Source organism: Dermochelys coriacea, chromosome 1, assembly GCF_009764565.3.
Source record: "Dermochelys coriacea isolate rDerCor1 chromosome 1, rDerCor1.pri.v4, whole genome shotgun sequence".
Classification (NCBI taxonomy): domain Eukaryota; kingdom Metazoa; phylum Chordata; order Testudines; family Dermochelyidae; genus Dermochelys; species Dermochelys coriacea.
Window position 1 is genome coordinate 99,081,441 of NC_050068.2, and position 26,276 is coordinate 99,107,716.

The window sequence follows — 26,276 nt, forward strand, 5'->3', positions numbered from 1 at the left end:
GAGGGAATCGCTAAAAGGATAGTTTTGTTTTGTTTTATTTTTTGCAATTACTGCATGTAAAATTATATTCAAATAATTATATGAAGTATTGCATGTAAAGCATGTAATAAATATTAAACATATCATTAACATTTCTATTCTAATTATAATTCTAATCAATGTCATTCCTGACATTGCGATAAGTGAGACTATACAATGTATGAAACTTTCAAATCACAGTGGACACATTTTTACCATTACATAAATCAAATCTGAAATTAATTATCGAAGTATGTGCTGAAAGTAAGTACCTACCTATGCTATATATGGCAGAGAGAACTGATAAAAATTAAATTTGCATACTACAGTTCTCAGTCCTTTTGACTTAATAAAAAAAAAAAATCTGAGACATATGGTCAGAGAGGAAACCATGTGGGAAGTTGGGAGTTGCAGGCAGAAAAATGTTCTGCACCCTTGTTTTATGCCTCTCAGATTTTAAAGAGAGCACCCATTTATATTATAAACTGTACTTCAACCACCTGTTATGCATTTCTTAATGTTGAGTCACTATTTTAAAACTCTGAATTAATATTAGTTTTACATAATCTTTGAAAGTTACACGGTTACTCTGATTTCTGATAACTGTATTGGCCAGCTCATTAATATTTTACATTATAAATATATTTAAAGTTTCTATTGTTCCAAAATACTTTCATGAAGAGCTCAACAAAACTGTTTGGACAAATAGTTTATTCGCCAAAAAATGCAGTTTTGGGTTCACCAAAACTATTTGCAAATTCAGGGCAAATAGTTCCAACTGAAATGTAAACTCCCCCCTCCAAAAAAAAAAGCTCCATTTTGTTTTAAAATGTAACTAGATTTATTTAAAACAAACACACAAACACACAGGTAAAAAAATACCTGAAGAGAAAAACAAAAATATTTGACCTGAAACAATTTTTCTTCTTCTTCAGATTTTTCAGTTTGGCCACTGACCTGAAAAATCAACTATTCACTCAGCTCTACTTATATAGCCACAGCATGGAAACATCTGATTGCCTCAAACTTTAATGGATTTACCCTCAGAATATGCCTGTGAAGTAGGGAAGTACGATTATTCCATTTTACAGATAGCAACTGAGGCAAAGAAACTAAGCGACTTGCCCAAGATCACACAGGAAATCTATGGCACAGTAGGGAACTGAGCTCAGGTCTCACAAATCCTATTTTAGAGCTCCAAACACTGGACCATTCTTCCTCTCCAATACCCAATAAAAAGTCATACATTGACGTATGCAGTGACAAATATTTGTTTACTGAGACCTTCAACTAACCATATACTATTGAAGGGAATAATTAATACTTGCGAACTACAAGTTTTCAAGTGTGACAAGTTTTCAAGTGTGACTTAATTTTATCACTCAAGTACAAGAAGAAGAAATGTAAAACCATTAACTCACACATGAAAGGCTTAACAAGACATCACAGCCATTATTGAAAATAGTTTGGAAGACTGTAGATCTATAAATCAAACCCTCCATCTCATAAACTTACAAAATTAAATAGAATCACTGTTTACCTACCATCAGACATGCTTTTTAAAATATGAAGGAAACACATGAGCAGACTTTTGATTTCTGTTTGGTCAAATTTGTCACTTCGAACTACAGAACTTCCGAAAGTGCCACAGTGCTGGTTCTGAGAATAAACAGGAACACATCTGAGTGAAACATTTTCTTAAACCGTTAAAAACTTAATATTGAATTGCCTTGTTAACTCTATGAAAAGAAGGGGATCTCAGAATAGAGTAATTAGCTGGATAAGAGCTGACACGGGAGCAGCCTCAGCTAGTCAGAGCACTTGTCCCATGAAGGGAACCTTCAGAAAGCTCTGTTGCTCTCTGAAGACTTTTTATAAACATCTCTTAGAAGGAGCGCCTTTGATGAGTGCTCCTCAACACAAGCAGCAGAAATGCTGACCCATGACAGACATTGTTTCAGCATGTGAGTCATGTGAACCCTAAACTCTTGGGAATCTGCCATCAGAGAATCCAAAATAAAGCTGTGGAAAGCAAAATTACTGTGCTGGATATGTATCTGAAACCAAATTAAATATCCAACAGGCATGGAGTAAATTAAAATAACTAAAGTAGAACTGAATGTGGAACTAGATACTGTATAATGCTAACTATGGGAAAAACAAAGATTCTGACATCACTGCTGAAGCAGTAGAAAAGGAACTGGGATAAAGTTGAGGCCATGGCTCCATGTAACTAATCTTAATCCAGGAAGCATGCATATAAAATTAGCAGTCACTGGTTTTCTAGCAAGCTCAGATTCGATGCTGCAGGAACATACACTTCCTGCAAGCAGGGATCTTTATAGACAATTTTCAATGGAGAATAAAAAATTGCTCTGGCTTTTTATTAATGAAATCTTTATACAAGTGGTGAAAAATTCAAAGATGCCAAGTGATCTACTGAAAAGAAAGTTAGAAAATCAGTGGATAATTGATAGGACTAAATATTATTCTGGGGAAATATTAACAGCAGCCACATCAAGCAAAACGCCTAAAGAACCTAAACTGGTAGGCTAGGTGCGGATTTTCAAAGGAGTTTAAGAGTCAGGTACCCAAATCCCATTGAAATTCAATGTTTGCCACTTAACTCCCCTAAATTCCTTTGAAAATTCCAGTCCAAAGATCAACTAATTAGCAGAACACTGCAAATTAAGACATAAACAAACATTAACTAAATGTTGGGTGACAGTTTTGCCATTTAGCAGCAGAATACACCTTCAGAACATGTTTTCAGTTAAGGAATTTTCTTATATATATAAAATATACTTTTTTCCCCCCACAGTCATATATCTGTGAAAAAAGGAACACAAAATAATGTTTAGTCTACTTAAAATAGGCACACCATAGGCTAAGGCCCCAATCCTGCCAACACTTATACCCATGCTTAAATTTAAGCATGTGATTAGCTCCATTGACTTCAGTGGGTCTACTTATGTGTTTAAAGTGAAGCATATGTATATGCATTTGCAAGATTGGGACCTACGTGCCATTTTAATGAAACTTTTTAGTTGATTTGGTATTTGATCCATCATATTTACAGCAGGTATAAAATGCTACAAAGCTGTGGCAAAACTCTACTGACCACACTCTTCACCCACAGTCTTAACTGTATCAAGTACAAAAACCAAAATACTTCTTGTAACTGAAGAGAGAGCGCAAAATGCAACATTTTCTCTGGTAAAGCTGGAATTGTCAGAAGTGAAAAGTCCACTGTAACACGGCTGTTCTTTGCTAAGTGGGAATTTTCTTCTTCATCTTCACTAAAGCGCATAGCATGAGCAGAATGCCTTCTGCGAAGTTTCTCCCTCTGCCACACAAAGGTGGGTTCGGGTCAAGTGGAAAAAAGTTAACATATGTTGTGAAACACACAACAAGGTCTAAGAAAATTAAGTGTTAACATCAGCTAAAAACAGACATGACTGAATACCTCACAGTTATTGCAGTTTTTTGGTTTGTAATTGGCTTAAAATAAAATGATTTAAAACACTCAGACCAATCTAGCAGTGTCCTCCACTTGGCATAGGTGGGAGTCTTAACAATTTAATTATATCTGTTCTAAATAGATTTAGTTAAATGATGCACAAATGGTCTGAAGATGAGCCCTTACTCACTTTTGAAAATCCCACTCTAGGTGATTTGGGATCTTTACTACTGAAAAATCAATGGGACTTTTACTCCGTGTCACTTAAGTGCTTTTGAAAATCCCACCCTAAATTTTCTGTTCTGCTTTATTGAATGCAAAACTTAAGCTGTTTCTTTTAGTAGATCAGAGTGCCCTTATCCAGCACAGAAAACAGTAATAACTATTTTCTAAAAATGTTTCTTTAAATAAAAACATCTGTTCACATATTCTATACATTATTTTGACGACGTATGCAGTGCAAAATAGCTAGTCCACATGGTAACTACTTTTTATTTTGCAATTAACAATTTTATGCATCATAACACTGTCAAATGAAGTTATTTCATATTTTAATCAATGCAGACATTCAGAATGCAATTCAACTTCTTATGGAGTTAGTGCAAGAAGACTTCTATTGACTCCAATGGGAGCTGGATTGGGGATTTCTTACTATGTAGTAGACAGTTTCCTAATGATATTGAATTACATTTGTTAACGTGAAGACTTAATTATTTTTTACCTTGTCAAGAGAATTGTTCTTGTCACTGTGTCTTTCTGGGAAGCTGTTTCCTGAATCTGTACTTATAAGAGAGCCTCTTGAGTCAGCATGTCTTACACAATTAACATTTGGAGTTGATGAGGTATATGGGGAAGCTAAATAAAAAAATGAAAGACACACATATGAGAGAGAAAATACTACAGAAATTACTAATGGAGGACTATTTTCACAAAGTTCAGTACAAATTTTTAAAAAGTTAAGTGTCTTCTTTCAGTAAAATTGATAAAATCTTAGTTACAATGCATTTAAAAGACAGCCTTGCCGCTAAAAGCTGCGTAGTGTAAATAAGCCCTAGAGGTGTGTATACCCATGTGTCTGAGCCTGAAATCATTTAGCCAGCAGCATCTGTTAGAGGCTGCATATTTGGCCTGCATACCCTCCTGCCCCACACCCCATGGGCATAAAGCATGGAGTACCTCAAATGCCACTCAGTTCCTTCACCAATACTGAAATCCAGTAGGAGGACTCCATACCAGTGGGGAAGAAGAGCCATAGTGCAATCTTAAAGAACTGCAGTTACTGTGAGGTAAGTAAACTCTTTCTTCTTTGAGCATTTCTCTACACAGACCGTCTACCAGTGGATAACAAGAGTCCTATCTAAATGATGATTGCAAAACAGCCCTGCCAAACTGAGCATCTGATTGAGAAGCTGTGTTAGTAAAATGTACAAGTAGAATGCCATGTAGGTGCTCTACAGAGTTCCAAGATAGGAACACCTCTAACACATCCCGAGAGACATTGCTTGAGCCCTGTGGAGCACACCCTAACTGAAAAGGGAAGGGGAAACTTTTTCACAGTATAAGAAACCTCAACACAGAAATTATCGATGTGATCTAAGCATAACTCTGTCCTTATAGACGCATATGGAGACCCAGCCATCAAAACTTGTGGGCTTGTCTTCATGTACAGCACTACAGGGGCATAGCTGCACCGCAGTTGCTCTTAAGTGAAGATGCTCCTATGCCAATGGGAAAGCTAAGTTAATCCACCTCTCCAAAAGGGAGTAGCTATGTTGACGAGAGATGCTCCCCTGTGGACATAGCACTGTCTACATGGGGGGTTAGCCCAGTATACCTACATCACTCAGGGGGTGTGGATTTTTCACACTCCTGAGTGATGCAGTTATACTGACATAGATGTGTAGTGTAGAGCTGGTCTGCAACTCCATCAGACTACATGTTGAAGTGACAGCCACTAAAAATTCTGTCTTAAGAGAAAAGTGTTACAAAGAACATGTTAAAGGTTGGAAAGAAGGCTCCATTAAAGACATTAATACCATATTCAAGCACATGAAAGGAAAGGAATCTTTAACCAGTGTTAACAAATGAGCCAGCCCATTTAAGAACTTGGAAATTGTAGAGTTAACAGTTGGGAAAAAACAAACAAACAAAAAATCTGAATAGCCACTTAACCGAGCAATAAAAAAACCTATAAACAGCTGCTAAATGCACTTTAACAGAACTGAGAAAACACGTTTCAAGAATAATGAATTGTCTAAAATAGTTGAGACAGAAGAGTTCTCTGACTAGATCATACTGAAAAATGCCTCCATTTACATATTGATATATACACACACACACCTGTCTTGTAGAGGATATTCTAACAGGAATCAAGACTTGAATAGCCAGTGAGCAGAGTCAAGCAGAGTCAGCCAGCTAGCCTCCATGTTGTCCAGTGCAGTGTTTGGGTCTGAGTCCAGCACTAGTCTCTGATTTTAAGAAAGGATATTTGGAAAGATGGGGAACCAAAGATGGACAAATTGAAAGGTGAATTAGATTGGGAAACCAAAACTGATGGGCCCAAGTCGGAGCTTGTCCTGAGCCTTACCCTGACAAACTTTTCTGAGTACTCTGAGAATTAACAGGATGAGGAGAAAACAGAAAGGCATACAGCATGTTTTGATCCCACAGAATCAGATTTGTATCTGCAAGAGACTTTGGACTCATTCCTCCTAGTGAGCAATGTATGGGATATTTCTTATCATATGTAGCAAATATGTCCATTGAGGGAACTTCCCAATTCTGAAACATTGGATTCAAAATGGAGTCTTTTAGGTCCCATTCATTGGAGATGGAGTCTTTCCTGCTCAGATAATCTGCTAAATTGTCCTGGACGCTTGGTAGACGAAATGCCAACAGGTTGATATGATGACTACACCATTCCACAAGAGAATTGATTCCCAATAGAGGTGAAGATCTTGCAACTGCCAAATGTTTATATAATGCATTGCTGTCTTACTATCTGTTAGGATCTGAAGAGTGGTGTTCTGGAGCATGGACAGACACGCTTTGCAAGGTAGAAGAATGGCTCTCAACTCCAATATGTTTAAGTGCAATTCCTCCTGGGACCATAGGCTGTGGGCCTGAAATATGCCTAGGTGTAAACTCCATCATTGCTTGGATACATCCTTGAGAGTAGTCCGATGGAGAAGCTGGAAGAAAAAACTCACGGGCACACACGAAGGTGAGTCCATCCACCAATGAAGAGATGTCAGCACTTGGGAAGTATAGTGTGTATCTGACTGGGTGATAAACTGGTCTTAACCACCCCTGAAGGGGACAAAGGTGCAGTCTTGCATACAAAGTTACAACATCAACACTTCTGGGAGAAGGAATCAGAGCAGATCTGTATTAGATTTCTTTTGTCAAACCGAGATGTTAATAAAGCTAAAATATATAATAAATATCTTCCAAGCTGGCAGAAGATGGATCAATACAAATGTTTTCAGGAGCAGCAAACTTTGATAGTCTGGGACCAAGTGAACAGAGATTTCTCAATCCCTGAGTTAAATTAGAAAAAGTATTGTTAAACCACATAAAGGATATCTGTAAGAACAGCCACTTCAGGAAGACCAAGTTTATACTAGATTGTGGGGAATCTTGAAGAATGATGTTACAAAGGGAAGTGTCAAGAACAGACGCCCTGCCTCCGGACCCCCACCCCTGCACCCAGACCACCCCACCACTGAGCTCCATGCACTCAAACACTTACGAGCCCCACCCCCCTGCGCCCCCACATCAAGACCCCATGCCACTGACCCCCAATTATCTGCACCCAAACCCCCAAGGGGGCTCCAGATGCAGAGCTTGAGTGTCAATGGGGTGGGGCTTGGTGGGGGTGTCTGAGTACAGGAAGTCTGGATGCATGGGGGTTGGGCGGATGGGGGAGCAGTTCCCTGTATAGTGACCCCTTCCCGCCGCAGCTGAGGAGCAATGGGGACAGGAAGCAGGGGAGGATGCTGAGCTTCGGGAGGTTTCTGGGGGTGGGTGTGACACAGCCCTAGCTATTCCTTGCAGAGGAAGAGGAAGTCCTGTCCTCTCCTGCCTCTAGCCCAGCTGGGACTAGCAGCTGATCCTGGCTCAGGGTAGGAGCTACTGGCTGGGGTGTCCCCAGCCCAGCAGTGATTTACCTCTCCACCAGCTGCTCCGGGTGACTGAAACGATGTACCTGCGCAGCTATGGATTGGTGCATGACTGCTCTTACAGCTTTCTTTGCTTCGTGTCAGAAAGTCATTTTTCTGAGGGGAAGCAAAGAAATCTACGGGGACATGAATTATGTGCATGCACAGTGGCGAAGAATTCCCTCAGGAGTAAATATTAGAGGCTCAACATCAAGCTATTCTGATGCAGAGGAAAGAAAAGAAGTGCCACAGGAGGCCGAAGTGGCTGCTCAAGGAGTGTTTTTAGCTACCTAAAACTCAAAAGGGATACATAAAAGGAAATGGAAGGAGGGGCATGTCATCACGGAAGAATACATGGGAATAGCAGCAGCGTGTAGGGACAAAATCAGGAAAGCCAAGGCAAAGAATGAATTATAGCTGGCAAAAGATGTTAGAGACAACAGGAAGGAGTTCTTCAAATGTGTCAGACTAAAAAGAAAGATCAAGGACAGTGCGGGTCTGCTGCTCATTGGAGAGAGTGAGCTGGTAACGAAAGATAGGAAGGTAGAGCTGCTCAATGCCTACTTTGCTTCAGTCTTCTCACAAAAAATAACATGTGACTGGAGGACTACTGAAGTTACTATAGGCAATAAAATGGAAGGGATGCAGATCGCGAGAAGTAAAGAACATGTCAGAAATCTTCTGACTAATTTAAATGAATTCAAATCAATGGGGTTGGATGCTATTAATCCAACAGTACTGAAGGAATTAGCTGAAGAAATCTCAGAGCCACTGAGATATTTACAAACTCATGGATGACAGGAGAAGTCCCAGAAGTCTGGAGAAGGTCTGATGTAGTGCCCATCTTTTAAAAGGGGGAAAAGGAGAAGCCAGGGAACTACAGACCAGTGAGCTTGACTTTGATACCTGGGAAGCTACTACACAATGTATAAAACATTAAATTTGCAAATACCTGGAAGATGAAGGAGTAATCACTAGCAGCCAGCATGGATTTACCAAGAATAAATAATTCCAAATCAGCTTGATTTTCTTCTTTGACAGGGTATCTCATTTGGTGGATAGGGGGATTGCGGTGGGCATAATATAACCTGGACTTCAGCAAGGCTTTTGACACAATCCCACATAACATTCTGAAAAGCAAGCTGGAGAAATGTGGGCTCGACAGAACTACCATTAAGTAGATACATAATTGGTTAAACAACCACAAACAAAGAGTAGCTATTAATCGAATGAGGTCGGATTGGAGGGAGGTCTCAAGTGGGGTTCTACACGGATCTGTTCTGGGTCTGGTGTTATTTCACAGCTTTATTAATGACCTGGATATAAGTGTAGAGAGCATACTGATCAAGTCTGCAGATGACACAAAACCAGGGGGATTGCCAATACTTTGGAGGATAGACCTAAAATTCAGAGGGATCTTGATAAACTGGAGAACCGAGATATAGACAACATGAAATTCAAGACAAATGTAAAGTGATACACTTAGGGAAGAAAAACCAAAGGAACAAATACAGAATGAGGGGAAACTGGCTTGGCAGCAGCACTGCTGAGATGGATCTGGGAGTGGTGATGGATCACAACCTCAACATGAGCCAGCAATGTGATGCCGTTGCAAGAAAAGCAACTGCAATTTTAGATTGCATTAAGAGAGGCATAGCATGCAAGTCACAGGAGGCGATAGTACCACTTTACTTGGTGCTGGTTAGGCCTGAGCTGGAATACTGTATCCAGTTTTGGTCAACAACGTCTAGAAAGGATGTAGTGAAACTGGAAAGGATCCAGAGGTGAACAACAAAGACAATCAAAGGGATGGAATGCAAACCATATGATCAAAGACTGAAGGAACTGGGTATGTTAAGTTTGGAAAAGAGGAGATTAAGGGGGGATATGAGAGCAGTCTTCAGATATTTGAGAGGCTGCCATAAAAAAGATGGATAAAAGTTATTCTCTTCTGCCACAGAGGGCAAGGCAAGAGGCAATGGGTTCAAACTGCAGCATAGCAGATTTAAATTTAATTTCTGGAAAAAATTCCTAACTGTAAGAACAGCAGGACAATGGAACAAACTCCCTCGGGAGGTTGTGGTAGCTTTTTCACTGAAAACTTCAAAGGAGGCTATATAGCCATCTGTCTTGGATGGTTTAGACACAATAAATCCTGCATCCTGGTAGTAGGTTAAACTAGATGACCCTTGTGGTCCCTTTTAACCCTTTGATTCTATGATTCCCAAAATAATCTGAAACTAGCTGCGGGGAGCCAGGAAATACACCTATGGCACATAAAATGGGAAAACAATTGTGGAAGCAAAGTAGCAATTCATCTAAATGACTGTCTTCTATCATTATCTCCTGAAAGTGGGGATTTGGCACCACATTCCCAGGAAGGGGCAAGACTTAGTGCTGCTTTCTCTTTTCTCCTCAGCAGCATAAAAAAGAGGCAGGCAAAACCTGATGGTTTAGGTGCGAAAAATTCCAAGTCCATTTAGGCAGAACTCACACTTCCCACAGCTATTTGGCAGGTTTCAGAGTAGCAGTCATGTTAATCTGTATTCGCAAAAAGAAAAGGAGGACTTGTGGCACCTTAGAGAGTAACAAATTTATCTGAGCATAAGCTTTCGTGAGCTACAGCTCACTTCATCAAATGCATTCAGTGGAAAATACAGTGGGGAGATTTATATATATGGAGAACATGAAACAATGGGTGTTACCATACACACTGTAACGAGAGTGATCAGGTAAGGTGAGCTATTACCAGCAGGAGAGTGGGGGGGAGAAGGGGGGACCTTTTGTAGTGATAATCAAGGTGGGCCATTTCTAGCAGTTGACAAGAACGTCTGAAGAACAGCGGGGGCGGGAGGGGGGGAGGAATAAACATGGGGAAATAGTTTTACTTTGTATAATGACCCATCCACTCCCAGTCTTTATTCAAGCCTTCCACACAAAATTCCTTGTGGCTGGACTTTATAAAAACTAGACAAGCCATCTACAACACACACTTTGCTTCTCTACAAAAGAAAAAGGACACTAAACTCTCGAAACTACTACATGCCACAGGGGCCACAACAGCGGTTCCCTTAACCCACCCAGCAATATTGTTAATCTGTCCAACTATACTCTTAGCCCAGCAGAAGAATCTGTCTTATCTCGGGGCCTCTCCTTTTGCCCTTCCACCCCCACGAACATGACACAGTTCTGTGGTGACCTAGAATCCTATTTTCGACGTCTCCGACTCAAGGAATATTTCTAACACACCTCTAACTAACGTATTAACCCACAGGGATCTTCTTACCAACACTACAAAAAGAAGGATTCTGGGTGGACTCCTCCTGAAGGTCGAAATAACAGACTGGACTTCTACATAGAGTGCTTCCGCCGATGTGCACGGGCTGAAATTGTGGAAAAACAGCATCACTTGCCCCATAACCTCAGCCGTGCAGAACACAATGCCATCCACAGCCTCAGAAACAACTCTGACATCATAATCAAAAAGGCTGACAAAGGAGGTGTTGTCGTCATCGTGAATAGGTTGGAATATGAACAAGAGGCTACTAGGCAGCTCTCCAACACCACTTTCTACAAGCCATTACCCTCTATCCCACTGAGGGTTACCAAAAGAAACTACAGCATTTGCTCAAGAAACTCCCTGAAAAAGCACAAGAACAAATCCGCACAGACACACCCCTGGAACCCCGCCCTGGGGTATTCTATCTGCTACCCAATATCCATAACCCTGGAAATCCTGGATGCCCCATCATCTCAGGCATTGGCACCCTGACAGCAGGATTGTCTGTCTATGTAGACTCCCTCCTCAGGCCCTACGCTACCAGCACTCTCAGCTAACTTCGAGACACCACTAACTTCCTGAGGAAACTACAATCCATTGGTGATCTTCCTAAAAACACCATCCTAGCCACTATGGATGTAGAAGCCCTCTACACCAACATTCCACACACAGATGGACTACAAGCCATCAGGAATAGTATCCCCGATAATGTCACGGCTAACCTGGTGGCTGAACTTTGTGACTTTGTCCTCACCCATAACGATTTCACATTTGGGGACAATGTATACCTTCAAATCAGCGACACTGCGATGGGTACCCACATGGCCCCACAGTATGTCAACATTTTTCATCCGATGAAGTGAGCTGTAGCTCACGAAAGCTTATGCTCTAATAAATTTGTTAGTCTCTAAGGTGCCACAAGTACTCTTTTTCTTTTTGCGAACATTTTTATGGCTGATTTAGAACAACGCTTCCTCAGCTCTTGTTCCCTAATGCCCCTACTCTACTTGCGCTACATTGATGACATCTTCATCATCTGGACCCATGGAAAAGAAGCCCTTGAGGAATTCCACCATGATTTCAACAATTTCCATCCCACCATCAACCTCAGCCTGGACCAGTCCACACAAAAAAGCCACTTCCTGGACACTACAGTGCTAATAAGCGATGGTCACATAAACACCACCCTATATCAGAAACCTACTGACCGCTATTCCTACCTACATGCCTCTAGCTTTCATCCAGATCACACCACACGATCCATTGTCTACAGTCAAGCTCTACGATATAACCACATTTGCTCCAGCCTCTCAGACAGAGACAAACACCTACAAGATCTCTATCAAGTATTCTTACAACTACAATACCCACTTGCTGAAGTGAAGGAACAGACTGACAGAGCCAGAAAACTACCCAGAAGTTACCTACTACAGGACAGGCCCAACAAAGAAAAGAACAGAATGCCACTAGCCATCACCTTCAGCCCCCCAACTAAAACCCCTCCAATGCATCATCAAGGATCTACAACCTATCCTGAAGGACGACCCATCACCGTCACAGATCTTGGGACACAGGCCAGTCCTTGCTTATAGACAGCCCCCCAACCTGAAGCAAATACTCACCAGCAACCATGCACCACACAACAGAACCACTAACCCAGGAACCTATCCATGCAACAAAGCCCATTGCCAACTGTGTCCACATATCTATTCAGGGGACACCATCATAGGGCCTAATCACATCAGCCAACCTATCAGAGGCTCGTTCACCGGCACATCTACCAATGTGATATATGCCATCATGTGCCAGCAATGCCCCTCTGCCATGTACATTGGCCAAACTGGACAGTCTCTACGTAAAAGAATCAATGGACACAAATCAGACGTCAAGAATTAGAACATTCAAAAACCAGTCGGAGAACACGTCAATCTCTTTGGTCACTCGATTACAGACCTAAAAGTGGCAATTCTTCAACAAAAAAACTTCAAAAACAGACTCCAACGAGAGATGCTGAATTGGAATTAATTTGCAAACTGGATACAATTAATTTAGGCTTGAATAAAGACTGGGAGTGGATGGGTCATTACACAAAGTGAAACTATTTCCCCATGTTTATTCCTTCCCCCGCCCCGCCCCAATGTTCCTCAGACAATCTTGTCAACTGCTGGAAATGTCCCACCTTGATCCGATGAAGTGAGCTGTAGCTCACGAAAGCTTATGCTCAAATAAATTTGTTCTTCTCTAAGGTGCCAGAAGTCCTCCTTTTCTTTTCACAGCTATCTGGCAGTCTCTTATGAAGACTAGCAGCAGCAATTTAAGTTTAGAGTCTTCATACTGAACAAGAGGTGGACAAAATCAAAGATGTGTCTGAACGTACTTCTATAAGGTACTGTTAGGGCTGTCCATTAATTAGGGCTGTCCATTAATCACAGTTAAGTCACACGATTAACAAAATAATTAATCGTGATTAAACGAAGTTTTAATTGCACTTTTAAACAATAGAATACCAATTGAAAGTTATTAAATATTTATGGATTTTTTCTACACTTTCAAATATATTGATTTCAATTACAACACAGAATATAAAATGTACAGTGTTCACTTTATATTTTTATTGCAAATATTTGCACTGTAAAAATGATAAAAGAAATAGTGTTTTTCAGTTCACCTCATGCAAGTACTGTATTGCAATTTCTTTATTGTGAAAGTGCAGTTTACAAATGTAGATTTTTTTTGTTATATAACTGCACTCAAAAACAAAACGATGCAAAAACTTTAGAGCCTACAAGTCAACTCAGTCCTACTTCTTGTTTAACTAATTGCTAAGACAAACAAGTTTATTTACATATACGGGAGATAATGATGCCAACTTCTTATTTACAATGTCACCATAAAGTGAGAACAGGAGTTCGTATGGGACTTTTGTACCTGGCATTGCAAAGTTTTAACCTGCCAGATATGCTAAACATTTGTATGCCCCTTCGTGCTTTGGACACAATTTCAGAGGACATGCTTCCATGCTGATGATACTGGTTAAAAAAAATAATGCTTTAATTAAATTTGTTACTGAACCCTTGGGGGAGAATTGTATGTCTCCGGCTCTGTTTTACCTGCATTCTGCCATATATTTCATGTTATAGTAGTCACAGATGACGACTCATCAGGCTGTTAATTTTAAGAACACTTTCGCTGAAGATTTGACAAAAGGCAAAAAAGGTACTACTGTGAGATTTCTAAAGATAGCTACAGCACTTGACTCCAGGTTTAAGAATCTGAAGAGCCTTCCAAAATCTGAGAGGGATGAGGTGTGAAGCATGCTTTCCGACACCTTAAAAGATCAACACTCCGATAAAGAAACTACAGAACTCGAACCACCAAAAAAGAAAATCAGCCTTCTGCTGGTGGCATCTGACTCAGATGATGAAAATGAACATGCGTCGGTCCACAGTGCTTGGATGGTTATTGAGGTGAACCTGTCATCAACATAGACACATGTCCTCTGATATAGTGGATGAAGCATGAAGGGACATACGAAGTTTCAGCACATCGGGCATGTAAATATCTTGCGATGCTGGCTGCAACAGTGCCATGCGAATTCCTGTTCTCACTTTCAGGTGATATTGTGAACAACAAGCAGATAGCATTATCTCCTGCAAATGTAAACCAGCTTGTTTGTCTGAGTGATTGGCTGAACAAGAAATAGGACTGAGCGGACTAGTAGGCTCTAAAGTTTTACATCGTTTTATGTTTGAATGCAGTTTTTTTGTACATAATTCTACATTTCTAAGTTCAACTTTCATCATAAAGAGATTGCACTACAGTACTTGATTAGATGAACTGAAAAATATTTTTTTTTACAGTGCAAGTATTTGTAATAAAAAATAAATATAAACTGAACACTGTACACTTTGTATTCTGTGTTGTAATTGAAATCAATATATTTGAAAATGTAGAAAAACATCCAAAAATATTGAATACATTTCACTTGGTATTCTATTGCTTAACAATGTGATTAATCATGATTCATTTTTTTAATCGCTTGACAGCCCTACTATAAATATAAATAATACACTGAATTGGCAGAGATATGGCTATACCAGAATGGATCTATATTCATATACTTTTGCCTGCCCTCCAGACTCAGAAACCCCACATAGGACAACTGGCAGAAGTGATGTCCTTTGCACTCTTACTTTCATGACTGGCAGTTTATCTGCATTTCATCCAAGAAAGGAGCTCTCACGTACTTGACTGGAATGATTAAACCTTTTCATAGTATATGTTTTCAAAATGTGATGACACTAAGACAAAGTTTTTTTTTTTTTAGTAAAGAAAGAAGAGAAAACTAGTCAGAATTTTTTTAAAAAAAGTATTACCAATGCCAGAGATAACACCAAACAGATCTTTGTGGAGGTTGTTATCCAAAGTGTTCCCTGATTTTTGTGGTGTTACTAAAGGATTTGCAGCTGGCATACTAAGTGGTTCATCTTTTGCACTCTGTTCAGAAAATAAATAAAAACAAATTATTATAATGTACATTTTGTGACATTCCAAAATTAGTGTGCGCGCACATCACATCTCTCTCGCCCCCTCTCTGCAGGAATGTGATATCAGATGTTTTTAAAAGACAAGGGTAACATTAAAGTATATGCCACAGAACACTGAAACAAACATGGGATACTGAAGGTTACCTCTAACATGTCAATATGTTTACTTCAATACTGCCCACAGTTAGGTATATACTTTTTAGCATGACTTTATTTAGACTTGCCTTACTTTTGTTTACAACATCCAGAAATTTCTACTTCCGAAAACATATTGTGAACGTCTCTTTTTTGTTTCACTTGGTAATTTTTATGTCATTTGACTGAGTTAGGTAATAAAAGAGTCCATCGACACGGGCTATCTGCTGAGTACCAACAAGACTCCTGTCTTTGTCTTCATTTAACAACTACAGCCCCAGTCCTCCTCATATTTATGTATGTGATTAACTTTATGTATTTGAGTAGCCCCATTGACTTCAAGCATGTTAAGTACATGCGTTAATGCTAGCGGGATCAGGGTCTATAATAGCAAAAATGCAAGTTGTTGATGTAGTTAGCAAGACAGCTCAAACACAAATGCCCAATTTCTAAATAAGTAGAGAAGCAAATTTTTTTTGTAATAAAGACTTTGTTGTAAATACTTTTTTTAAAAAGGAAAATGTTTATGAGATCATGATTTGGGGTCATTTTCATGATTTCCATGCCTTCTCTGAAATCGTCATTTACATAGGGCCCTAATAATCATAATGCATATGCAAAAGAGGGCCTAACTAAGCTAGCACAGACAACCATAATTCTGGCATTATCTAATTTCAAAGTTTGACTTTGCAACCTTAATGTTCTTTTAACGTTTCTTTGTGTGTAGCTGTAAATAGGCAATTGATTTTTTTTTAAAAAGCAATGAACATGTAATACTGAACCCAATGCTGCATTTCCTCTGCACCTAAAATTCTAATAAACTTTTATGGAAATTTGGAGCGAGCAAAATACAGGAACATGACCACTGTAGTCTATAAAGAGCAAACAAACCAACACCACTTCTTTGTCCTTCTGACATAAACGAGGTGGGGACATGGCTTGAGGTCTCTTCTGCTCTGGCTATCCTTGGTGGCATAACAGTCGCTATGGGGCCATTACAAGCTTATTTTAGATGAAGCAGCCATACGGCTGGTCTAATTTATGCTCAGGACTGAGCTAGCCTGCTACAGACCCCAGGATATATAAAATACAATGGTGATTTAAGTGCACCTTAGTTGGACCCAAGGATCTAGTCCATTGCATTCAGCATGCCATATGCATATTATTGAATATATTCTGCTAAAAATAACTCAGAATGTCAAATAATAAAGAGGCTCACTTACGCTGCTGGAAGGATTAACAGGAAAAGGTGACACGTCCTTGACATTAATTCTCTGGACATTTTCTAGCAGCAGTCCAAACACTGGCAGATACAAAGTGGCTATTCTTGCTTGATGGCTCTGAACAAAGATTCACGGTTCTTGTTAACAAACAAATAATGAAACCAGTGATTTAAAAAATAAACAAACAAAACAACCCATCAATGTGAATGTTTCTTCTACTGTTCTTCCCCTAATTACAGAACCCAATATTCAGCAATAGGAAAGATATGCAAAATCAGGGTCTAGGATAGAGGTCCCCAAACTGTGGGACACACAGCCAAGGGGGGCATGGAGGAACTTCCAGGGGCCACGGCAGGGCCCGGGCCAGTCCCCACAGAGGGCAAGGAAGGAGTGCCACCCAGCTCTGCTCCAGTCCCACCCCCAGCCATGTTCCTGGCTCTTGGCCCTGGACTTGGCCCCGTCCTCAGCCTTGGTGCACTACAATCCGGGTCCTGCCCCTGTCCCCAGCCTTGGCTGCTGCTCCATTCCCCGCCAAGGGCCAAGGCTGGGGGAGGGGCTGGGAGCAGAGCTGCTCCTGGCCGCAGGCCTGGCTGCCAGCCCCCACCGAAGCCTAGCTACAGCTCTGCTCCCGTCCCTGCCCACAGCTGTGGCCCTGCTTCCATCCCCAGCCCCCTGTCCGCATCCCTCTCCGACCCCCTAAGCCATGGTCCCGCTCCCAGCCCTGGCCCTGTAGTGTGGACAGGGGTAAGGTGAGGCACAACCCTCAAAAGTTTGGGGACTGCTGGTCTAGAACATGTATTCATTAGCATACAGATATACAATGGTGACCACTAAATATTTATTATTCAACAATGAATACTGCAATTAAAATGTATAGGTCAAGGAATTTGTTCCTTACTATTTCAACATGTCACTGGAGAACAAAATGATATGTGCTTGAAACTAAATACACAGGAAGGGTCAAAATTAAAACTATGCAAATTTAAGAAGTCCATCAGAACTGCAATTTCAAAATCATGGATGCTTCACCCAGTGGAGGATTAATGATTTTGCTGCCCCTAGGCCCAGAAATATTTCCCTTCCCCCCCCCCCAAGCTCCCCTCCGCTCCGCCTCTGCCTCCTCCCCTAAGCACGCCACCAGGTCCTGCTTATCCCTGCCAGTGCTTGCGCACGAAATAGCTTCGCGAAGGGAGGAACGTGGTGCACTCAGGAGAGGAGGCAGGGCTGGGGTGGGGATTTGGGGAAGGGGACCAATAGGGGCAGGGAAGGGGTGGAGTTGGGGTGGAGATGGAGGGCGCAAACCGGTACCAGGGGAAGCAGCCTTTGGCTGCTATTATAAATTTGCCGCCCCTGCAAATTTGTCAGCCTAGGCATTAATATGCCGCTGGCTTCACCACAACACACGGCCCTCCAAATTTAGAAAACACTAGGAAACTTCAAAGTCATCCAATGTTTACTACAACTGGCAATTCCACTTACGTTAACTAGTTGTCCTTCTAATAGATCATGGAAGGACTAGCCAAAATCAGTTGAATATTAATAATGGTTAATAGTAATTACAAATAAATAAGTTAAAAAGCAATTATTTTGAGCAAATAAGAAAATCTGACTACATCTGTCTACATTGTAATTTGCTTAAATGTAACATGCAGTTATTTTAATAAGTATATTTTTACCATAATTAAAAAATGAAAACACAAATCAGTTTTCAGAACCCAATGTTTGTATCAATATCCATCAGCTATCTACTAACTATATCACTGTAGATATGCTTATTTTCTGTTGATACTTCATTTGCAAATTAACAGTATTTTCCCAACCATAAAACCTGAAAATGTACATACCTAAACTTTTTAATTTCCTAATTGTTGAAGTGCAGTAATCTTACCCTGGAAGCATATCTGTCATCAAAAGAATGTTTTATCATCAAATTCTTGAGCACATTAATTGCAATCTGCCGGATGTCTCTGAATTCTTGTAATGCATTTCCCACCTCCCGCAGGAGCAGTCCCACTAAGAAGTGATTCTTGCAAAATTCATCTGTTAATGAATAGTCGAGCTGGAGGTCTGAAAGTAGAATATAAGCTGTGGTTTAGGAAGGGTGCTATTAATTTGCCAATTAACATAAGCATGGGCTTCCCCCTTTGTTCATGCTTAGTTGCAAAAACAGTTTAGATGTGGCTTGTTCAAAAACCCACTTTGCCTCAAAACTGTATGGCTTTGTCAGGCAGACATTTGTCATATATACTATGTGTTCGTTCAACATGTAGGTATTAGACAGTTAGCGAAATACAAAACTACCATAGCTTTAAGTATAATTTTATGAAAACTGGTAACAATGGATATTAAGAGTAAAAAACGGTTACCTACCTTCTCATAACTGTTTTTCTTCGAGATGTGTTGCTCATGTCCGTTCCAAGCAAGTGTGTAGGTGCCGCATGCACAGTTGTCGATACCTGTTGGGTTGGCTATGGAGCCTCCTGTAGTAATGCCTTCATGGTGGTGTATATATGCCCTGGACGACCCGCAACATCCTCAGTTCTTTCTTACTGGAGTACTCCAACAGAGGGGTAGGCGGGTGAGTCTTGGACAGATCTACTAAAGGCCTCCTTGCACTGCTGATATTTGACAAGTGAAACTTCAGCTTGTCATTAATCAAGTTTAATGACATTAATCAACCATTCTGACCTTCCAGCTTGCCATGTTTGCCCTGCACCACAACCTCCAGTTCAGAGCCATGGTCAGCTCTGTCATCTAACCCAATGTTGACCTCCCTGCTGGCCTGGGTGCTGCAGGGTGGTATGCAGTACCTGGGTGGTAAAGTAGCCCGACCCTCCAAGGTGCCGGACCAGGAACATCTGGAGATAGACCATTGGGACTGATGGTACACCCACGGGGACCCCAAAGGGCCATTGTGCTTGAACCTGCCACTGCACTAGCCAAGGCATCATGGCGAGGACCTGTCCCACATCCTGCCTACGATGGCGCCACTCCGACCAGTGCCAGCTGTGTCTGGAGATGTAGGACTCCACTTCTGAGTCCGAAGACTGTGACTCCAAACACGGAAACCACAGAAGGGCCGAGGAGAAGGTGACCAGTGCTGCCATATGGCTGGTTTGCCTCTAGATGGCACTGCACTACAATGCAGTGATGGAGGTCTTAGAGCCGATGCGCCCTCTCTTCTGGTGGAGTCTGTGGTACCATCAGGTCCCTGGCTGCCTCAAAGGTGTATGGAGTGGAGGGAAGGTCCAGCTGCACCACATGGCATTACCTGACAGGGGACTCCACGGGCACCAGACCCCTCTGTGTTGTTTAAGTCACCAGTGCTACCCCTTGTGGAGCATGTACTGAGTGCCCCAGCATGCAACACACTTCACTAGTGCTTTCATGCCTGGACCATCTCGTTCTGGGTGAGCACCCCCTGTCCATTTTCTTGTGCGTTTTGCCAGGCACTGGCAAGTGGGAGTGTGCTGGTGGAGTGAGCTTCGTTGCTGGAGAATAGCAGTGCCGAGGGGTACTGGGTACAGAATCTTTCCTTGGCACTGTCGTCTCTCTAAGTGAGGCCAGTGCATTCTGCACTGAAGTCCTGGGTGCTGGATACAAGTGGCCCGGGGTCAGTTGGGGACGAAGAGCTGCTTCCATGAGCAGTTGCTTCAGTCTTAAGTCCCTCTCCTTTTTGGTCCCAGGGTGAAAACCGTTGCAAATCCTGCAGCGATTCATCTGATGGGTTTTGCCCAGGCACTTTAAATAGGAATCGTGTGGATCGCCTTTTGGCATGGGTTTGTGGCAGGACTCTCACAGCTTCAAATTTTGGGTCCATGGCATGCCCCGGTCCCGGGGAAGGGAATCGAGGTGGGGGTGGGGGGAGAACCCCCAACAAAAACTTACTAACTAATCTAAAGTACTACACAAACTCTAACTCTAATCCAACTATTTACAGAAATTGAACAAGAGAGTTCACTGGGGGAAGGCTTGCAGAGGCTAAAGAAAGAACATAGCTCCAGCAACCGTCATGGGCAGTAAGAAGGGACTGAAGAGGCAGTAGGTCAGCAGGGTCCTATATACACCACCATGAAGGCATGACTCCAGGGGGCTCCACAGCTGACCTAACGGGTACCGCTAGGGGAAAAGCCTTTCCATGACTGTGCACATGGCGTGTACACACCTACTTGGAATGGACATGAGAAACACACCTCAAAGAAGAAATTATTTTAGGTTAATTCACTTGGGCAAAAATTTCTGATCTTGAACAGCTAAAATTAGACTCCTAAAACTGTATTTAGGCACCAATATACAGAGGTGCTGAGGACCTACTTTCTTCAATAGTAATTGTAGATGCTGAACACCTCTGAATAATGAGAGTGCTTAAGTGTCAAACTCCATTCCCATAACTGGATCTGTGTGAGTGAGCTCTCTTGTGCCTACATGGACCCACTTGCAGAACTGGGTCTTAAATATAGATTATGGGATTTAATTTTAGACATTCGTGTTTTAAAAATTTGTGCCCGAGTGAACTGCATATTTCACACCAGGGATTTATTACGCATACTAAAAAAAGGAGTTACTGGTAAGGATATATAGTTTATTTGCTGAAATTTTTCAAGGAGATCAAAATACTTCAGAAATTTTTAGCGGACATTGAAAACACTTATGAATGAAACAATGAAGTAAGGAAATGGGGCAAGTAGGCAAATAAAAGTCTTCTAAATTAAACAATTTTTTCCTCTCAGTTTCTCAACATGAATATAAATAATTACTAAGCATATTTGAAAAAGTATTCACTTAACATATGGTATATTATAATATACATGCATTATATTATTCTCTGGAATTGTTCACATCTATGAAATAGAAGTTTAAAAATAATTTACATAAGTATCTTTGCACATTAAGTATTGTGTTTTAAAGATGTAGCTCCATATAAAGTAATGATGGGTTTAAAATGAAAACTCCCACTATAATAATAAAAACATAGCATTTGTACTTACTTACATAAAATACCTCTAGCAAAAGGTGGAATGAAAATTAAAATCTATGCTATATTGAGGTATAAAGAAACACCATATAAAGTTAAGCAATGTTTAAAATTTAAAAGTGTATTTTTCAAATGAGAATAAAATAATCCTATAGCAGTGAGTGCAGAAAGAGCTTCACTAAGATGTGATATGTTTTGAAAGTTTTATTTATGAGCCTGCACATCAATTTATCAGGTTTTACCTCATTAATCTCTTCCAAGATTTCTCAGGTTCACTGTTTTTGTTCTGCATCTAGTCTTTATAAACCCTGCACAATGATTAATATTTGTCTTTTTCCTAACTGATATTTTTGCCATTTAGTTAACTATGATAACTATACTTTACTTTAAGAATTAATATGGACCAGTAATATGTGTTTAATCAGCAGAGAGGTATGGTTAGACCTGCAAGCCAGCCACTGGGGAAGCAGAACAAAACAGGCAGGCACTTTAGGGAACAGAGCATTCCCCTAATGTAGGGAATCACCAGGTCTGGTACTGTACCCAAGCTGCAAAAAGCTGAAGATAAACTGTAATGGATCTTTGGACATTAGCACAATGAAGAATTAAGAGAAAACCACTGCAGGCAGAACTTCATCAAAGCTGGGAGCCCTGTAAGAAGGCTGCTGCCCCAATTTTTTATGCGACATTCTTAAAGAGAGCCTACTTCACTTCTCTTACAGCCCCAGCTGAATCATAGAAACAAAAAAGAAATATGACTGGTGCCCTGTTCTATACAGGAAATGGGAACTCCCAGCACCACCCTTCCGCATTCCTCAACATAACGAAAATGACAAAACTAGGGTCATCCTCCCCACATAGAACAGAGCACTAGCAAGCATGTTTACTCATTTCTACAGCTGCCTTGGGTCTATGAAAGCACAACGTTTTGGTAAATTCTCCTCAGGGATGCCATTAAAGAGGAGAGGAGAAAAGCTAAAAAGGACAGATCTACTAAAGGCCTCTTTGCACTGCTGATATTTGACATCTGTCTGTATGTCTGTCAGTGCCTTTTTTACTTCTGCAACTTCAGCAGAACTATGTAAGCAACAGCCTAGAACTGTCTCGCAGCAGCCACATTTTATCCAAGGAGTGTTATTATCCAAGGCATTCCTAAGGGCTAGGATGAGGCAAGTGCAGGACATGGAGCACCCTGTGGCCCACAAGGAGCATGATATCACCTGAAGTTACCTCACTCCTAATCCCAAATCTTAAATCACCCAGAAGTGCTTCCCATTAGCAAAATTATGTTTTATCAAGACAATAAGGTATGATACTGTACATTTGTTGCAAAAAAGTTAATCTGTCAAGAATCCATGCATTGGATAGGGCTTCTTAGTAGCTAAGGAGCTTGATGCACTATTTAAATAGTCTTAAACTGTTTTGGTTACTTCTGAAAGCACCCCTTTCTTCATGTGATCCTTGATGACAGTTTAGAACATTTGAGTTACTCAAGTTAAGTGTTTTTATACACAGAACTGGATGGACATTATTATTAAGTACGTATTTTTTTTCTTTTACAAATCAGGGAAAATGATAGATATTTATTGCAAAACAGAACATACAAACGTGAAGAAAGAGAAAAATTTTATAGAAGAAGCTCACTTAAAGTTCATTCCAGTTTTATAGGTACTAACAGTTCTACTGGTATCCCCTCTTAAGTATCGCTAACATAACTAGAACCAGTAACTTGTTAAGACCTCGGTTCTACAACTGGATAAGCGTGGGTGGACCACTGTGTCTGCACAGAGCCTACTACCTTCAATGGGGATCCACTCATACAGATGCAGTGTAAGGACTGGGGCTTAAAACTAGAATGTGGTATGTCCAGTGTATATACAATAATAGTTCATCAATAGAACGATGAATGTTGTAAAGCAGTAAAGAACTTTTAAGGTAGGTAATCTAAGGTATTCACGTCAAACGGTACACTCATGCGTTTTTATTCCCTACTAGACCTACTGTTTTTCAAATCATCACTACATTTGAAGTTCTAAATTCTCTTGGTGAGCTGGTTTACTACAAATCCAAGTTAGTAATATAATCTAGTAGTGTCACCATGATCCACATATGGAATAGTTGCAGATTACTTATTTTGGCACAAAGCTGTATTGCTTTTAAATTAGAAAAGTAAAAATTAGAAAAAAAAAGTAAAGAAGAGCAAACATCCCACCCCACACCTACTGACAGGAGTGTCATAGGACTCCACAGTTGGTAAAAGAAAATCTATATTCATAAAATGGAAACAAATTGGAACACACAAAAACAATAAGCTATATGTAATTAATATCTTATTGTTATTAAGCAAAATAGGAAATATTAGAGGGAAAATCAAAGATATACCTCTGGCACAGTCTTTGGCTAATGCTGTATTATATTACCTAGATACTTTCAATGCAATGGTTCACTAACAAACTATGACTTTGAGATTTAATAGAAAAAAGAATTACAACATAAGGCTTCCATTTAACAATTTCACAACTCCCAAGTTTCACAGTAGCAGCTGTGTTAGTCTGTATCCACAAAAAGAACAGGAGTACTTGTGGCACCTTAGAGACTAACAGATTTATTTGAGCATAAGCTTTCGTGAGCTACAGCTCACTTCATTGGTTGCATGCTCACTTCATCAGGCATGCATCCGATGAAGTGAGCTGTAGCTCACGAAAGCTTATGCTCAAATAAATCTGTTAGTCTCTAAGGTGCCACAAGTACTCCTGTTCTTTTTACAATGCCCAAGAAATACTAATGATATCTTTAGTTAACATTTTCTTTCAAATGGACTGTCCTTTCTAAAATTTTAACATTTATATATAACAGTTAAAAACGTGGATTTACCTTGATATCTCTGAATTCTGCCTTTTCCAAATGGCATAGGTAGATTCAAAGGGATGTAGTGTTCATGGTTACACACCACTCGAAGAAATTCAAATTTGAATTCAAAAAGGGTCTGCAAAAATATATCAGATGTAAATTACACAATTTAATAATTTAGTGATTTTCTGGTAGCATAGCTAAAAAGGAAACAGATTTCTTAACACTAGTGATTTCTCTCTCCTTTACAAATCTACAATCCTAGGGACTATGTGTGTCATGCCATGCAGACCCAGGAGAGCTTTTTAGTACAATACAGTATTTGAAAGCCAGATCTAATTCTGTGTTACGTTTTCTATTTTTATCAAGTCTATGTTGTGTGGCATGCAAGATTTGAGAGTTGTTTGAGAGTTGCTTGATTGCATGGCACATGCAATTAGAAGGGTTGTAGATTTGTAGGAACATCTTAGACATCAGAGGGCTCGCTTTCAATTACTGTCAGTTTGTTCCTTGAGACTTTCATGGTCTTGCACAAAGTGCTCATTGATGTTGTTTCATCCATTTTCCAGCTAGGGATGCTAAAGAATTATACCAGGTCACACTCTTCCTCTCTGAAGATGACACAACCAATCTCAATGTTCTGAGAGGCAAAAATACCAAAGGTGTCTTGAAGGCAAAAAGTAACAGCGACTGCACAGGAATGGGAGACTAATCTGAAAAATGCCTGAATATAACTGAAGAGAATTCTGGGATCTCAACACATAATTTGCTACATAGGTGTACCAAAAAGAGAAACACATTTTTAAGTTATTAAAGGAATGGAGTACCTTTGGATCCCCTGGAGCAAAACAGCTGATGTAGTTATTGATTTGCTTGAACACGAAACCCCGATCCATAAAAGTGAAACATCTCTGAAAAAGATAAAATATAAACCATTCTAACGCAGTTCCAGATGCAGTGTTCGGGTAAATTAAAAGTTTTTTAAAAGTTTTAAAACTTTTAAGTACTAAACTAAAAAGTTTTAAAACCATCTTTTAAAAGTTTATCTTCCAAGAATATTTTTAACATATAATTTGAATATAAATGCTATTAAAAGCAAGCATTGTACAGTACAAAGCTACTTCATTTTAAAAGGAAAATTTGATAAAGAGACCTAACTTGGCTTTCATTTTATAGAGCAACCGTTGATACTCAAAAAAAAGCAAGAACACAATCAGTCCAGGTTTTGAAACGTGGCCCATAGAGTAGAGGCAGAAAAAGCTTTTAAATACAGAATTATTCTTTTCACTCTAAAGTGTATAAAATTGTTACTTAAATGAACAAAATCTTTAACAGTAATGAATCAAAAGCTCTATGAATAGGGACCAATGTCTTCATCTATGTTTGTGTAGTGCCTAGAATGCAGCCCAATCTTGACTGGGGGCTGTAGCTGTGACTGTAGTACAAATATTACATAATTTAGATGATCCTGGGTTAATAGGGCATCACCATTAACAGTAAAGCTATTAACAAAAAGCAAAACACCAAATTTTCAAAGAGATGAATTGGTGTTGCATCCCTAAAACTGTCATTAATATGCCTAATTGGGCACACCAATTGTGCTTACATACATGTTAATATTTTCAACA

At 40.1% G+C, this 26,276-nt stretch overlaps 1 protein-coding gene across 23 annotated transcripts in view; it reads right to left on the minus strand.

The window, feature by feature from the left end:
* Positions 1-26,276, minus strand: part of DOCK9 (dedicator of cytokinesis 9) — a 336,811-nt gene that overhangs the window by 91,372 nt on the left and 219,163 nt on the right. For all 23 annotated transcript variants that reach the window (XM_043504710.1, XM_038385871.2, XM_038385827.2 and 20 more), the window contains 7 exons: positions 25,476-25,559; positions 24,673-24,784; positions 18,712-18,890; positions 16,824-16,940; positions 15,295-15,415; positions 4,200-4,333; positions 1,563-1,677 (listed from right to left, as the gene is read on the minus strand). In XM_043504710.1, coding sequence (XP_043360645.1) covers positions 1,563-1,677; positions 4,200-4,333; positions 15,295-15,415; positions 16,824-16,940; positions 18,712-18,890; positions 24,673-24,784; positions 25,476-25,559 — 862 coding nt within the window. The remainder of the gene's footprint in view (positions 1-1,562; positions 1,678-4,199; positions 4,334-15,294; positions 15,416-16,823; positions 16,941-18,711; positions 18,891-24,672; positions 24,785-25,475; positions 25,560-26,276) is intronic.